Source organism: Myodes glareolus, chromosome 2, assembly GCF_982192425.1.
Source record: "Myodes glareolus chromosome 2, mMyoGla1.1, whole genome shotgun sequence".
Taxonomy (NCBI): Eukaryota; Metazoa; Chordata; class Mammalia; order Rodentia; family Cricetidae; genus Myodes; species Myodes glareolus.
In genome coordinates, this window is record NC_142027.1 from 78,526,729 (window position 1) to 78,540,557 (window position 13,829).

General features: G+C 48.5%; 1 protein-coding gene across 3 annotated transcripts in view; it reads left to right on the plus strand.

Moving 5' to 3' along the window:
• The first annotated feature begins 5,547 nt into the window (after positions 1-5,547).
• Etv5 (ETS variant transcription factor 5) overlaps positions 5,548-13,829 on the plus strand; it is a 64,808-nt gene continuing 56,526 nt past the window's right edge. For 2 of the 3 annotated variants that reach the window (XM_085685351.2, XM_085685353.2), the window contains exons 1-5: positions 5,548-5,670; positions 8,444-8,575; positions 8,707-8,794; positions 8,930-8,977; positions 9,069-9,119. In XM_085685351.2, the coding sequence (XP_085541477.2) occupies positions 8,531-8,575; positions 8,707-8,794; positions 8,930-8,977; positions 9,069-9,119 (232 nt within the window). In that variant the 5' untranslated portion in view covers positions 5,548-5,670; positions 8,444-8,530. Of the gene's footprint in view, positions 5,671-5,700; positions 5,827-8,443; positions 8,576-8,706; positions 8,795-8,929; positions 8,978-9,068; positions 9,120-13,829 lie in introns of those variants that run through there. The other variant, XM_048453842.3, reaches the window with a different exon arrangement.

The window sequence follows — 13,829 nt, forward strand, 5'->3', positions numbered from 1 at the left end:
TGAAGAACAGATGCAGGTTACCCCCAAACCCAGTAGCCTGAGGGTCCCTCATGTGGGACAGGCAGTTCTTGTGACCCTCAGAGATGGTGCAGGAAGCTTGGCATATGACTGGCTCCACAAGTAGGCAGGTCTGTAACTAGAGGTGGGGGGAGGGGCTCGGGAGAAACTGCAGGGTCACGGCGGGGGGGGGGGGTGTGGATGCTGGTCGCGGGGGCGGGGGGGGGGGGTGTTGGGGAGGAGGATGCTGTGGTGCAGCTCCTGTTTCAGGGTGGGCCCTGGTTCTAAGTGCAACTTGAAGCCATTTGTTTGTTTGTTTTCAAGGTTTGGGGCTTGAGGAGGGCATCTTTCCTCTATCCGAAGTCTGAATTGCTCATGTTCCTCCCCAGTTCCTTGACAGCTGATTTGTCAGAAGTTTTAAGAGTGGAGTGTTAGCACGAGGCAGGAGGAAGAATGTCTTCGGAAATAAGCCAGGAGATTCCTCCTCCCAGCACCCTAGTCAGAGGGTCAGAAACACGCATTCAGCCTGACTTTCTGCTTCATGAGAAGTCTCAGACATCACGTGTACCGTCCGTACTACTACATGTACTACGCCTGTAGTGCGGAGCTTGCACTACAGGACCATTCACGAGTCGGGGAAGGGCCTGGAGATTTAAACACAGAAAGACACACAGACAGAGACACGGGTCATCCTTGAAACAAGAATGCCCACTTTATTGTGTACCAGAGCCGCTTATATATGGATCCTTAACTGATCCCAGTCAAACCCACCAGAACCACTTCCCTGCCATTGGGAACTCAGGGTCTGGGTTCACAGCCCCCAACATGAGTGCCTCTGTGTATGTGTGTGTGTGTGTGTGTGTGTGTGTGTGTGTGTGTAGACCAGAGGACATTCTTCAGTGCCATTCCTGAGGCACAATATACACTTTTTTTTTTTTTTAAGACATGGTCTCTGGCCTAGAACTCAGCAAGTAGGCTAAACTGATTGGCTGGACAGCCCCATGGATCCCTGTCTCACCTCCCCAGGACCAGGAGTACAAGCTTGCACCACAGTGCCCCAATACTGACTCTCAGCAGCAAACTGTGCACGAGCACCGCGTGTGAGAGGGTTTGGGGACATTAAATGCCCGGCACATGGAGGAGGCTCCATAAGGACAATTTCCCCTCCTGATGTGGGTTTCATGAAGGTGTATCCTGCTGGCTCAGGATAGTTCAGAAGTCTAGGTGGAGTGTCTGCAGCAGGTTCCCAGAAAACTACTCTCATTAGAGTGGCAGATGAAGAGCCAGAACCCCAGAGCATGATGGGGCAGGACGGTACCCAGAGAGACTGAGCAACACAGTAAAGTCCCTGAGAACACGGACTCTGCTCGGGATCTGCATTCAGCTCCTGACTCCAGCTAGCTACATGCCCTGGAAAACATCTCCCAACCTTTGTGCTTCCCCTCCCCGTGTAGAAACTGGGAGGAGGAAGGTATACATACATGCCATAGGGTTGATAGGAAGACCAAGCGAGTTAATTTAGGCAAAGCCTTGACACAGAGCCTGACTCTTCCTGTGCTGGCCACTGTCTTTAAGCACACAGCTTCTCGGGGGCCAGACTGCACAGTCTGGTGACTAACAGCAGGCTCTGGGGAAACACGTGTGATAACGCTCTCCGTAGAAGTTACTCTTGAGACGCTATGACCAAAATGCCTCACTGCAACGACTGAAAAATTTGAAGGCTTATTTTGGCCTCCAGTTTTAGTGAGTTCTAGTCTGGCAGAGCAGGAAGGGCAGCTCTGCTGTGGTTGAAGTGGAGCACGTACCAAGAAAACAGTGAGAGTGGCTGAAGCCAGGACCTAGTCTGTAACCTTTAAAAGCCCGTCCCCTCCAGAACACCCTCAGCTGGTACCACTAGCTGGAGACCACTTGTTCAAGACACGAGCCACTTAAATTGCAATGCTGTTATGCTCGGTGTTGGCCCTGTGATCTTTTCTGTGCCCCTGTGATCTTTTCTGTGCCAAGGCTTCCTCAGTTACAGAAAGTGGGGGTGACCATAATAGTGCACCCCACTTAGAGATGATGTAGGCTGAAATACTGGTACTTAAGTGACATCAAACAGAGGCTGCCTGATAAAAAAAAGTCTTAGTAACTATCTGGGCTCACTATTCCCTGGACCTGAGGAGCCCTGCAGGCAGCAGGATCCCTATTTGTTTAAAGAAACATCGAGCATGTAACATTTTCCTTTCTTCCCTCAGGTCTCAGGGCACTTATTTCTAAATTTTAGAAAGAGATACTGAATTCTTGATCTTTCCTTACAAGGAAATAGCTCTGTTCCATTTAGCCCTTGTCTTCAAATTCTCTCTTCCACACTATAAAAGAAGAGAGAAACCTGGGGGTATGTGCCAGCCCCCAGGACCACACTCACCACAGCACTTCTGACTGGGACAGGAGACCAGCAGCTAACGCAAGGGGACAACATGGCCATTTGCATCAGCTTGGCTTCCAGCTTAAGGCCAGGTTGCTTGCCTCATACTCCAGCTGGTTTTGGCATTTTCGGGGGACCCGGTCAAGGCAGCCCCCCTCCTCTCTTTCCCCCATCACTTTCATTGTTTCTCTTCCACTGATGCTACAAACCGAGTGTGAAGAACAAGGGTCTAGTTTCTCACTGTGACCGCGTTTTTTGCCACTGCCCAAGGACAAAGGCTAGATTGACACAAGATGAATGTCCCAGGGGGCAGGTCTCTTTTTGTTTTCTTTTCCAATTCTGTTTCTCTCCTGGAGGAGAAGGAATGGTCATTAGAGCGCTTGCTCTACAAATCCCCCTATGTCAATATGTTCTTAGGAGGAGAGACCCACTGCCCGAGACAAGGAACTTCTCCACGCCAACCTTAACTCGAGTATCGGCAAAGATAACAAGAGAAAGAGATTGGAGTGGGAATGGATTGGGAAAGCCGGAGAGGAGGGGAACCCAGTTTGGCCTCTGGACTCTGTCCAGATGTTGTCGCTGGGTGGCTTGCTTAGCCCAGAGGCCGGTGGGACTCCCGGGGGGGGGGGGGCTGTGGAGTGTGACCTCTGCTCTCGTTTACCTTCAGCAATGGATGGACAAAGTGCTGTGCCTTAGCGTCTCATTTTTAGAATGAAGATATTAATAGTTCTTACTGCCTCAGTCGCTGTGAGAAATCAGATAATCCGTGGAGAGCTGTGTGATAATGGGCCTTCCAATGCAACCACTGGATCTCATTTACCTTTGAATTTTTTTTTTTTTAAAAATTGCCTAGCACAGGGTCTGACTGAATATTTGGTACACATTAAATGTTTGCTGAATGGCAAAGTTATTAATTACCAATAGCTTTAATGCAGCATAATTCCCCACATATGATACTCTATCAACGTTCCTCTTTTCTGTGGTACCAGTGTAGTAGGGGGAGTGGGCCTGCTTCTCATCCTGGCTGCCCGGTTCCCTCATGGGACCTCATGCTACATACCAGGGCTATAAGACAGGACCTTGTACCTTCTAGGCAAGTTCTATCTTCCCAAATTATGGTCACTGCCCAGGAGTGTTGACAAATGATTGCAATACTGATATTTATGGGGAAGAGAAGAATAGAGAAATTAAGTTGATTTTGGCTACACAGTGAGTTCTGGACCAATCTAGCTATATATATCAAGGCCATGTGTCAAAAAGCAACAAAGAAATAAATCTCGTATGACACACAACACTTCCCCTCGTCCCAATTAGCCTCTGCTTGTTGCTACTCAACCTATACATTTCTCATCCTCTTCCCAAAGAGGAACAGAGAACTTTGGTCTGAGGCAAAGGTCATCAGCGCCACACTCCAGGCACGAAGAGAGGAATATGAAGGGGTCATTGTGAGGGGGCCTAGGAAACTCTTGGGGAAAGTCAACCAAGGAGGCTGGCCTGGAATGAGAACAGGGCAGGATGGTTGGTGGCAAATGGACCCGTAGCAAGGGAGGATCTGGAGCTAGTGTGGGCCCTGCAAGGAGCTGGATCCAAAGCCTTCAGGGACGTCAGAAACAAGCTGGAAGCACCAACAGAAAAGGGCAGACTCTCCAGTCATCCAGTAGAAGTGGTGCTAAGCGAAGCACAGTCCTCAAGCAGGAAATTAAATATCAAGGAACTGCTCATTAAAAGTTCAAAGCTCCTTCCCACACATCAACTGGTGCCCTTCCCAGTCTCTGGCAAAACGGATAACTCAGCCCTCTGGGCCTGGGATCAGGTTTCACCACAGCGTTCAATCTGATCAAAGACTGTGATCAACACATCAAGTGCCAGCTCTGATAGACAAGCAGAGAGGGGAAAGACCGCGGACCCTAGAAATCCACACCGCATCTTCCATTGTGGGGGTTCCGGCACCGATAGTTTAACAATTTAGAAACCCTTTGCTGAAGTTCGAAGTTTGACATCCCGCTCTCTGGCTGGCAGTGAACTGAACTCCCTTACAGGCGGCCTAGCATCCTTGGGAAGAGAAGAGAACTGGCCGATGTCGGTCGCAGGAGTGGGGCGAGTAGGTGGAGGGTAGAGGATTGTTTATTTGTTTCCTGGAACACCCTGTTAAGAATCTCAGCGATTGCAGTCAGTGCCCGATCCTTTGGCAAGCAACGCTGCTTCTCCCAGTTCCCAGCTGCACGGGATCTAATTCGCAAATACACCATCTTGCATTAAACGGAAAACAAGCAGCCCGGGAGGGAAGCAAACGGTCTAACTCTGCACACACGTTTCAGAGGGATTTGTGCTTCCAAGGCCCTCTACTGGTCCCGTGCGGCCCAAGAACCGGATTTCTGCTTGGAGCCTCTAAGTTGCAGAGCTCAGAGTCAATTAGTTCAAGGAGGCGCGATCAGGCCGGGCTTTGTCAATAAGAAACAAGAAACATCCACTAAAAACTGGAAGAGCTCGGGTTTTTAAAGGAAGATAACTGCTTATTCTTTTCACTGGAAACCTGGTTAAAAGAAATTAAAGCCTCTCCTTTTCAAGGTAGCTAAGATTAGAGGGCTCGGTTTCCGTTTTCTGTGTTTCTATGGGCCGAATGCCCAGGCGGGTCAGCGAGTTTCGGTGTGTGGAATGACGAATTCCTCTCGCCTGAGTTCTAAAATGATAACTTAGCTCGCTGCTGCAGCTGCGAACGCCTGGCGCCAAGCGGCCCCGCGCGGGGGTGGCGGGAGGAGAGGCGCAGGCGGAGGCCAGGGGGGGGAACTTCGCGAGTGGCCCCTTTAAGAGCTTCACTGACTCAGCTCAGCTCCCCCTCAGGTCGCGTTTTTTATGAATGAAAAACGTCCTTACATTCATTATATAAACAAGCCGGTGCTGATTGGTCAATGGCGCTCAGCGCATAAATTATGTAAAACAGACCTCTGAGGGCGGTGAGAGAGGCCGACCGTTAGCCAATGGGCGCCGCAGTTGGTGGGGCGGCCCAGCTGGATTTGCCTGAAGACAGGGTAAACAAGAGGTGATGGGCAGCCGGGGGGACGAACGGGGACCAATGAGGACGTGTGTGCTCTGGGCCACGGGCCAATGGCGGCGGGCGGAGCCGGCGGGGGCCGGGCCAGTGCTGCAGCCGGTTGCAGGGCGGCGCAGAGTCCGGAGGCCGGCGCGCGGAGCGGTCCTCAATCCTGGTCGCTGCGGCCCAGCCCGCCACCGAGGCGCGCAGCCGGGCGCGCGGAGTGGCCGCTCAGGTGCGGGCTGGTTCCGAGTCCTCCGTCGGGTGTGCCTGGGGTGACTCCCGGAGCTAGCCGCTCCCTCCCCCCTCCGAGGCCCGGTTCGGTTCGGTTCCTGGGAGGCATCGGGCGGGGGCGGCTAGCGGTTCCGGAGCGAGCGGAGAGCCGGTTTCCGTACGTCGCGGAGGAGGCACCCGGGATGCTGGAGCGGGTGCAGGGAGCGGGGTGCGGGGCGCAGGCTGCGGGAACCGGGTGCAAGAATGGGGTGCGGGGCGCCGAGTTGTGGGCCCCCGAGGGCCCTGGGAGGCTCGCGAGAAGAAACGCTCCGCGACTCTTAGGTGGGAGGGGGGCGGGCAGCAGTTTGAGGGGTGTAGCTCCAGAACCCCGAGAGTTAAATGACACCGACGTGTGCAGCCTGCGGATGCAGGATTTGCCCGAACTTCTGCGGACCTGGCAAGTTAGAGAATGGGCAGTGGACCCCCAGCCCCCCACTCCCTCCTCTGCGGCCGAGGGTGCCTGGGGCCGCCTGAGCTGCGGCCTGGAGGGGAGAGAAGCGATGCCGCGTCGGCCGAGAGATGCTGGAGCCTCGTGCAGGATTCGGGGACTGGCTTGCATTGGGGTGGTGCGGGGGGGGGGGGGTTCAGCGGAGTGGGGGTTGAGTAGGGGGCGACGAAAGGAGTGTGGGGTCGGGAGTAAATTAGAGGCGACTGGTATCGCCCAACGCCGCACCTCGTTTTCTAAATGTGGATGACTTTTATGAATGAAGCAGGTTTCTTTCGTGGACTCTGAGCTCCCTGAAGCTTTTTTTTTTCTCTCTCTCTCTCCCTTTTTTTGTGAATGAAGCAGTGAGCTTTTTTTTTTCCTAGGACGCTGGGGTGAGGGGCCTGCGTCGGAGGCTAGGCGTGCGTTGGGAGTGGGGGCGGGGGCGCAGCTGAAGGAGTTTTCATGAATGGGAAGGCTGGGAATTGGGTGGAAGTGTGTCTTGTTTTGTGAATGGGGCCCGGCGCGAGGGATCCAGTTACAGCCTCTACCTGCGGTGGCGGCCGCGGCTTGTTCTCCCATTCATAAAACCAGGCCCGCTGCGCGCCACGGGGAGGGGCCTCGATCGGGTCGCTGCGCTGAGTTAAAGTTTTCCTGGTGGCGCCCGGATTTTTTTTTGGGGGGGGGGAGCGACGACGACACAAAGGAAGTGGTTTAAAACTCCAGGATGAACTGGAGCGCCTTCCCTGCAGGCTTTTTAAAAGATACTTTGAACACAATGTTTCCAGCCCTTGAACTCTAAGGGCTCCTTAGAAGATCCACGATGCTGCTTTTGGATTCTCTTAGGGCAGTTTCTTTTACTAATTTTTTTCAAAAGATATTTTTGTGCATCATGAGATTCTAAAAATATTTTACCCTCCAGTTTCCTACACGTTTTCCTCTTTCCCACAAAAGACATTTAAGAATTTCTGAGGCCACAATTTAATCAGATAGGTTTTTTAAATACAACACAGAATTCTTTCATGCTTCTCGACTCTACTAAGGTTTTTCAGATTTGGGTACTAGAGAGGCCTCGTTCTGAACGATGTTTGCACTGTGTGGAGGGCGAGCTGGCAGGCTGTTTTTCTAGGAAGTTGTGAACTCTCTTTCCTTTGACTTTGAAAATATCTGATTACTTGGGCCAAGAGCTGGCTGCGAAGGGTTTTCTTGCATCCTGCTCGCTTATGAAAATTTGATATGGTGTTCACAGCATGAAAAACAAGTCAGATGAAAAGGGCTACTGGGAAAAAAGTTTCCTAGTTTGTGTACAAGTTAAAAGAAATTGCTCTTTAGGCCTTTTTGTTATTTAGAACTGGGGGTGAATGGATTATCATGCCACCCCCATTGCTTTGACCCGAGTTTTTAGTTGGAAAATTAGGTGTTTAAGAAAGTGATCCCTTCTTAAATTTGCTGATTAGCCCCTCCCACATTAGAAAAGTGTCTTCTTTTGTTGCCCAGTTCATCCCAGTGTTTTACTGTTTTTGTTAGGAAATTTGACTTTCACTGCTCAGTAAAGGGCATTTTCTTTCCATGGATCTTTTTACTTTGAAAATTTTTTTGGGGGGGGTGCTTTAGTAGAGATGCATAAATATATAAAGAGAAATTGAGTTTCCTTTATCTCCTATTCTTAAAGATGTTTCATTCTTTCACAAGTTCAGTCGATGGCAGATAATTTTTGTAAGTTGCCATGGAGATGTTTATGTCATTTCAGGTATACACACCTGTTTGGACAGAAGGTTTAGGTTTTAAATAAAGAATTGTGTGTGAAGAAAGTACACTTTTGATCAGTTTGTTCCTGGAACCGTACCTAGTGTTTTTACCGTAGACCTACAAAATACTTTGATAAACCACATGTATCTTAGTTTATTAATTGCCAATAATTTGGAATACTTAACCCAATTTCTCTGGTTCTTGTTACTGCACTCTCAAAAACTTAATTATCTTAAAAAAATAAGTTAATAAGTTGAGGTGTTTAGTTGGTTGGTTGGTTTTGGTTTATGTGGTAGACAGGCAGTTTTCTTTTTTTTTTTTCCGTCATTACTGGGGATTGAACCTAGGACCTTGCGCATGCTGCTGGACAACATCCCCCTAATGATCAAGTAAATGGATTTGTCCCCGAGTGCCTAGTAAGCTTTGAAAACTTATCCTGAAAGTTTACACCTTGAGTAGGCTTTGGGGACACAGAGATGGGAGGTGACTGACTGCACAGGCAAAAAGGAAAGAATACACCCCACCCCCACGACACTTTCAATCTCCCAAATTCATGTTACAGGAGGATCTCTATACTCCCCCCCACACACCCCAGAAACTACTCAATGCTGAAGCCTTTCACCGTGGTACCAGAGACTTTGGAAGCACCATGGATGGGTTTTGTGATCAACAAGTCCCTTTTATGGTCCCAGGGGTGAGTTGGCATCTCTGCTGTTTTGCTCTTGAGCTCTTTGGTGTGAGTCCTTTCCTTCCTGGAGGAGTGGGTGGAACCCCCTCTGCACCCCTTTTCCTGCACTTGAGTCTTCATTTGTCGGCCTCTTTCAGAAATCTCGCTCAGAGGACTGTCGAGGGCGACCTGTGACGGACAGAAAGAGGAAGTTTTTGGATACGGATCTGGCTCACGATTCTGAAGGTAGTGGAGATTTCCCTGTGTGCCGCGGCTTCCCCAGACTGCTCAGATCACCAGTGCGCAGCCTCCCATGCTCCTCTTAAGCACAAGAAATAACCTCATTCTGAATCTTTTTTTTTCCTTTTTTTTTAATTGCAGAGCTGTTTCAGGATCTTAGTCAACTTCAAGAGGCTTGGTTGGCTGAAGGCAAGTTTCTTGACTGCTGTCCCTTATGTGAAACATTCTACTGTGTCTTTCCGTGCAGTGCAAAGATCTAAAACAGAGGTCTCTTTTCCAGCTCAAGTTCCTGATGATGAACAATTTGTCCCAGATTTCCAGTCTGATAACTGTAAGTTCTTTTCTGTTGCCGACACATTTGTTCTGAAATTATGTGGTCTCGGATCTTTCCCTGTAGAATGTGTTCTTCAGCGATAGCCAGAGGATTTTGGGCAGTGGTATACCTGTATTTTAATCATTTCGGGTTCTCTTGGAGATAAGATTTACTCAAGATAATTTTAATAAAACTGCTTTTTTACCTTAAAAACTTGAACTCCAGAATTTTAAACTAGTTTTCCATCTGTGTGGCTCAGCAGTTAAGAGCACTGCCTGCCCTTCCTTAGGTCCTGAGTTCAATTTCCAGCTACCACATACATGGTGGCTGTAATGAGAGTTTTACCATATATGATCGTGTGTCAAACATCTTTTTGTTTTCAAGATTTATCTGGGGCCGAGAGTGTGTGTTAGTCCTTGCAGGCCCAGAAGAGGGTGTCAGATCCCCAAGAACTAGAGTTACAGGTGGTTTAGAGTTACCGTTTATGGGTGCTAAGAACCAACTCAGGTCTTCTGGAAGAGCAGCAAGTGCTCTCAACTGCTGAGCCATCTCTCCAGCTCCGAGTGTCTATTGATCATATGTTTTGTTTTGTTTTTTAATCTTTTTTTTGTGTCTGTTTTATAAATTTAGTTTTTTGGGATGAGGATGTATAGCTCACTGGTATGCCTAGCATGTACAGGGTTCCAAGCCCAGTGACTAGCATTGCAAAAAAAGAGCTATACTTAAGGCGAAGGCAGTGATAAATCTGACGCTTTTCTTCCTTTGAAAAGTACAGCACATGTTTAATGGAAAATTCCTGTTGATTGCGGGTTCACCTAACATGGCAGTTTTGCTTCTTCTAAGCCAAGGAAGAAGGGTGGTCACAGAAGGCTTTGATTGGCACTTGTCACGTGGTTGTTATGACCTCACTGTTGAGAAGAGTAAAACCCTTTTTCTTCATGGTCTCTGAGTGTTTGTTCCTTAAAATAGTCAATACAGAGCTCCACAGTGGCTCCTGATGCTGGTAACGCATAGTTAGCTTTGATCAACTCTTTCTGGGCTGCCCTCAACGCATGTGGGGGCTTTATGGTCCAGGCATAGCTACCAAGGACAAAGCTGGCTGATGAAATTGGAGCAGCACCGGGCTGCTCTAGAGAGCATTAGTCACTGGCGAATGAGCAGGTTTAAGAGCGGGCTGGAGAACGCTGCCTCTCTTGAGAGTTGCATCATCGAGAAATTCATGTCTCTTAGTCATGCTTTATAATGGCAAGCACCTGAGCCAGACTGGGATTTGAGTTCTCATTTTGCACCAGCAGATTCTTCTCCGCTTTTGTTTTACCTCTGGGGTGTATGTGTGCATGTGTGTGTGTAAAAATGCCACCTGGAGAGAGAGTATCTGGGACTGCCTAAAAGTGGGGTGTTCTAAGATAAAAGCGCGCAGAGGTACCAGCTAAGCATTCTGTAATAATAGGCCTCGTGTTCAAGGCAGAATGCCATGAACCTTGAAGAGGGGATAGGCTGCGGCCCGTGGATGAATAGCTAGCAGCTACCTTAGCTTTGCCACGGCTTGCTGTGGAGATCGGCTGTACGAAAGGAAATGCTTATTATTGCCCTTTGATTGCCTTCAAGCGTTTGGGGAACTTGCCATTGAAAGGCTAAGTGGAGATAACCGGAGGGGGCGGTGTGTGGTGTGTGGTGAGGGGGAGTGTTTTCGAACGGTGAGATAGGATCTACTCAAACTTGTTTCTGACTTGACAGTTTGGGCCAGCCTTTGCAAGTTCCTACCCAGAGCAGGGTAGGCTGCAGTCGGCTTGGGAGGTGGCTCTCCCGGCAGAGGTTCTTTGAACGTTACAGTTTGTTTCTCTGTAACCCCAGAGAGTTAAGAGGGAGGTGAGACAGCTGACCTCAGATTGATTGCACGCTTTGCGCCTGTTCCTGGGGTGGGGTGTGGGGGGATGTCAGCAGAGCAGAGTTCCTCCTGCAGAGATTCTTATCTGTGGGAGTAGTCCTGAGCAAAGAAATCAATAAATGTGTCTTGGTGCTCTAGAAATGATTCCTGCTCGGCAGATGGAATGTGCTGGGTTCTTTAATTAAAATACCATACCTGAAGTGCAGGTACTTTGGGAGTTGCTCCTGCCTACCAAATATAATGGTTATTTGTTGTTGTGACTTTGGTCTGTTTGCTTTTGGTCATAGCTGCTTACAGTTGAGCTTGTCTGTATTTTAAGGATAACATAGCTGGTCAAGTAGCCTAAATAAGCCTTGTAATAATCTCGTCCTGACTCTTTCTGAGGTAGAGCTTGGGGAAAGGTGGAATCAAATAAACTGACCTGCCCGGAGTATTGAGGCAAGAGCCCCAGTATAGATAGCTTTGGGAGCCTGGAACCCTTCCTTCATTCAGGTTGCTATGTTTGGTCACAGTTCAGGCTCAGACTGGCAAGGGATCCTTGGGGGAGCTGGTGGAGCCCTTCTATCAAACTTGCTTCTCCGTGAGCACTTGCCACAGCCTTGTGTGAAAGACCAGCTCCCACAACTGTCTTTTGAAAGGATCACGTGAAAGCATGTTCGTTGTTGTTGTCGTTCCTTACTTATTTTAAGAACAGTTGAGGCCCAGTTTTTAAAGAGATTATGTCAGTCTTCCAGATTTGGGTATCTTGCTTGTAGACATCTGCCTGTGACTGTGATTTAAAGAAATGAACCCATTGTGAGTTTAACAGCGTATTCCAGTGGTGGAGATTTTGTCTCTGTCTCAGGGATACACACTCCTGCGCTCGGACTTACGGTGGTTAGAGGATAACAGTGTCGGGTTGGTTCTCTCTCCACCCTGTGTGTGTGTATAATCAGGCTTGGTGATAATCGCTTTTATCCTCTCAGCCATCTTGCTAGCTCCTGATTGGCAATTTTAAAAATTAAAATCAAGAGAGCAGAAAGTGCATCCTCCATAGCAGAGGCTCTGAACCTTCCTAGCGCTGTGACTCTTTAATACAGCTCCTTATGATGTGGGGACCCCAACCATAAAATTAGTCTCATTGCTGCCTCATGACTCTAATTTTGCCATGGTTATGAATTATAATGATAAATATGTAGTATGCAGGATAGCATATGTGACAGTACCCCCGCCCATGGAGACCCACAGGTTGAGAACTACTGCTCTAGAGCCTAGGGGCTCTGCCAGTGTGGCCCCCCCCCCCCCCCGCGCCCAATAATCCCTTGGTTTTAAGAAGTGAGTTGAAGATCCAAGGTTATTTGAGCTGGAAATCTCTTGTAAAGAAAGTTTGAGAAAACAAACATGTAGTTTGGGTGTAATCAGGAAGAATTCAGTGAAATAAACAGTACCAGTTTTTAATCCTCAAGAAAAGCTGCAGTCCTGTTGCCAGCCTGCCTGGGTGGATCAGACTCGTGATTTTCAGACAGCGCTAGGGCGATAACTGGCCATCCTGTCAGCACCTTGGAGAATGCGGTTACGCAAGTTAGGGCATAGACATTTCCCATTTAGGACTTGGAAGAGATATAAAGCGAAAACATTGTTACAACTGGCGTAGTTCCTTAAAGATGCATCAGTATAAAGAAAGGTCTAAAACTGCATGCATGCCCTGCATATTGTGTGATTGTGTGTGTGTGACAGAGAGAGAATAAGTGTGTCACAGACCACATGTTAGACAAACCATGGGCTTTAGGGTCTCTCTACCCGTTTCCCACGTCTTTTCACAGAGTTAAGTCAGAGCCACAGTTAAGATTGGGACTCCAGAGTACTTTGGGACTTTGATGTGGAAATGAGTAAGCTGTATAGGTTCATTTCTCTGAGCCGACTTCCTGGGTACTAATGAGTGTTTTTTAAATGCAGGTTTCAATTCTGATTTATTTTAAACGTCTCATTTGTTTCAGGGGTGGCATTGTGAGTAATTACCAGTATCTTGAGTAATGGAAATAGTTAATGCAGAGGGGGAATGATAAATCTCTCCGTAGAGTCGTAGCTCTGTACCACATACAATTTACAAAATTGGCTTAAAATCTGAATGACCCCCATCTTCCCCTTGAAATTCTTTTTTAAGATCTGTATTTCAAAAATAATAATAAAAGGAATGACTGCAGGAAGTACAAGTAATTTTTCCCAAGGACCAGCTAATTCACTGTTAAAATCAGCCTTTCCGAAGTTCAGTGGGACACAGGGTTAATGGTTGTGTTAACCCTGAAGCCACAAACACCAGGCACAGTAGTGACACTGGGGCCCTTCTGAGAACACAGTTGTAACCATGGGTTGTGGGGAGGGGGCGCCAGCAGCAGCCCTTGCTCTGTGGAACGAGACCACCTTAGTAAAAGGATCCTAGATTGGTTGTTGTTGGAAGAAAGAGAGCTATAGGTGGCTGAGGAAGTGGAGGCTTGGCTGTTCAAGGCTGTTGGGGGTGTTAGTACTGAAAGAAGGGAGAAAACAGAAAAGAAAGCAGAGGAACAACGTGGAGGAGAGATGATTCGGCCCCGGACTTTACACGTGACTTTCAGAGGCCTTGCTAGCTTGTAGCAGACAGGACCCTCAATGATTAGTGTCCATTCCTGGTCTCGTAGCCTCCAGCGTCATGAGAATTGTTAGTGACCTAAGACCATTGGCCTAAACAAAAGCCATATGGTCAAGTTAGACATGTTTAAAACAGTGGTGGTTCTCTTTTACTCTTCCCCAGGAGAACCTGGAAGCCTCTCCAGCCCTTTGTATTTGGTGAAAAAGCCTTGAGCAGGGAAATTAATCTGTCTGCC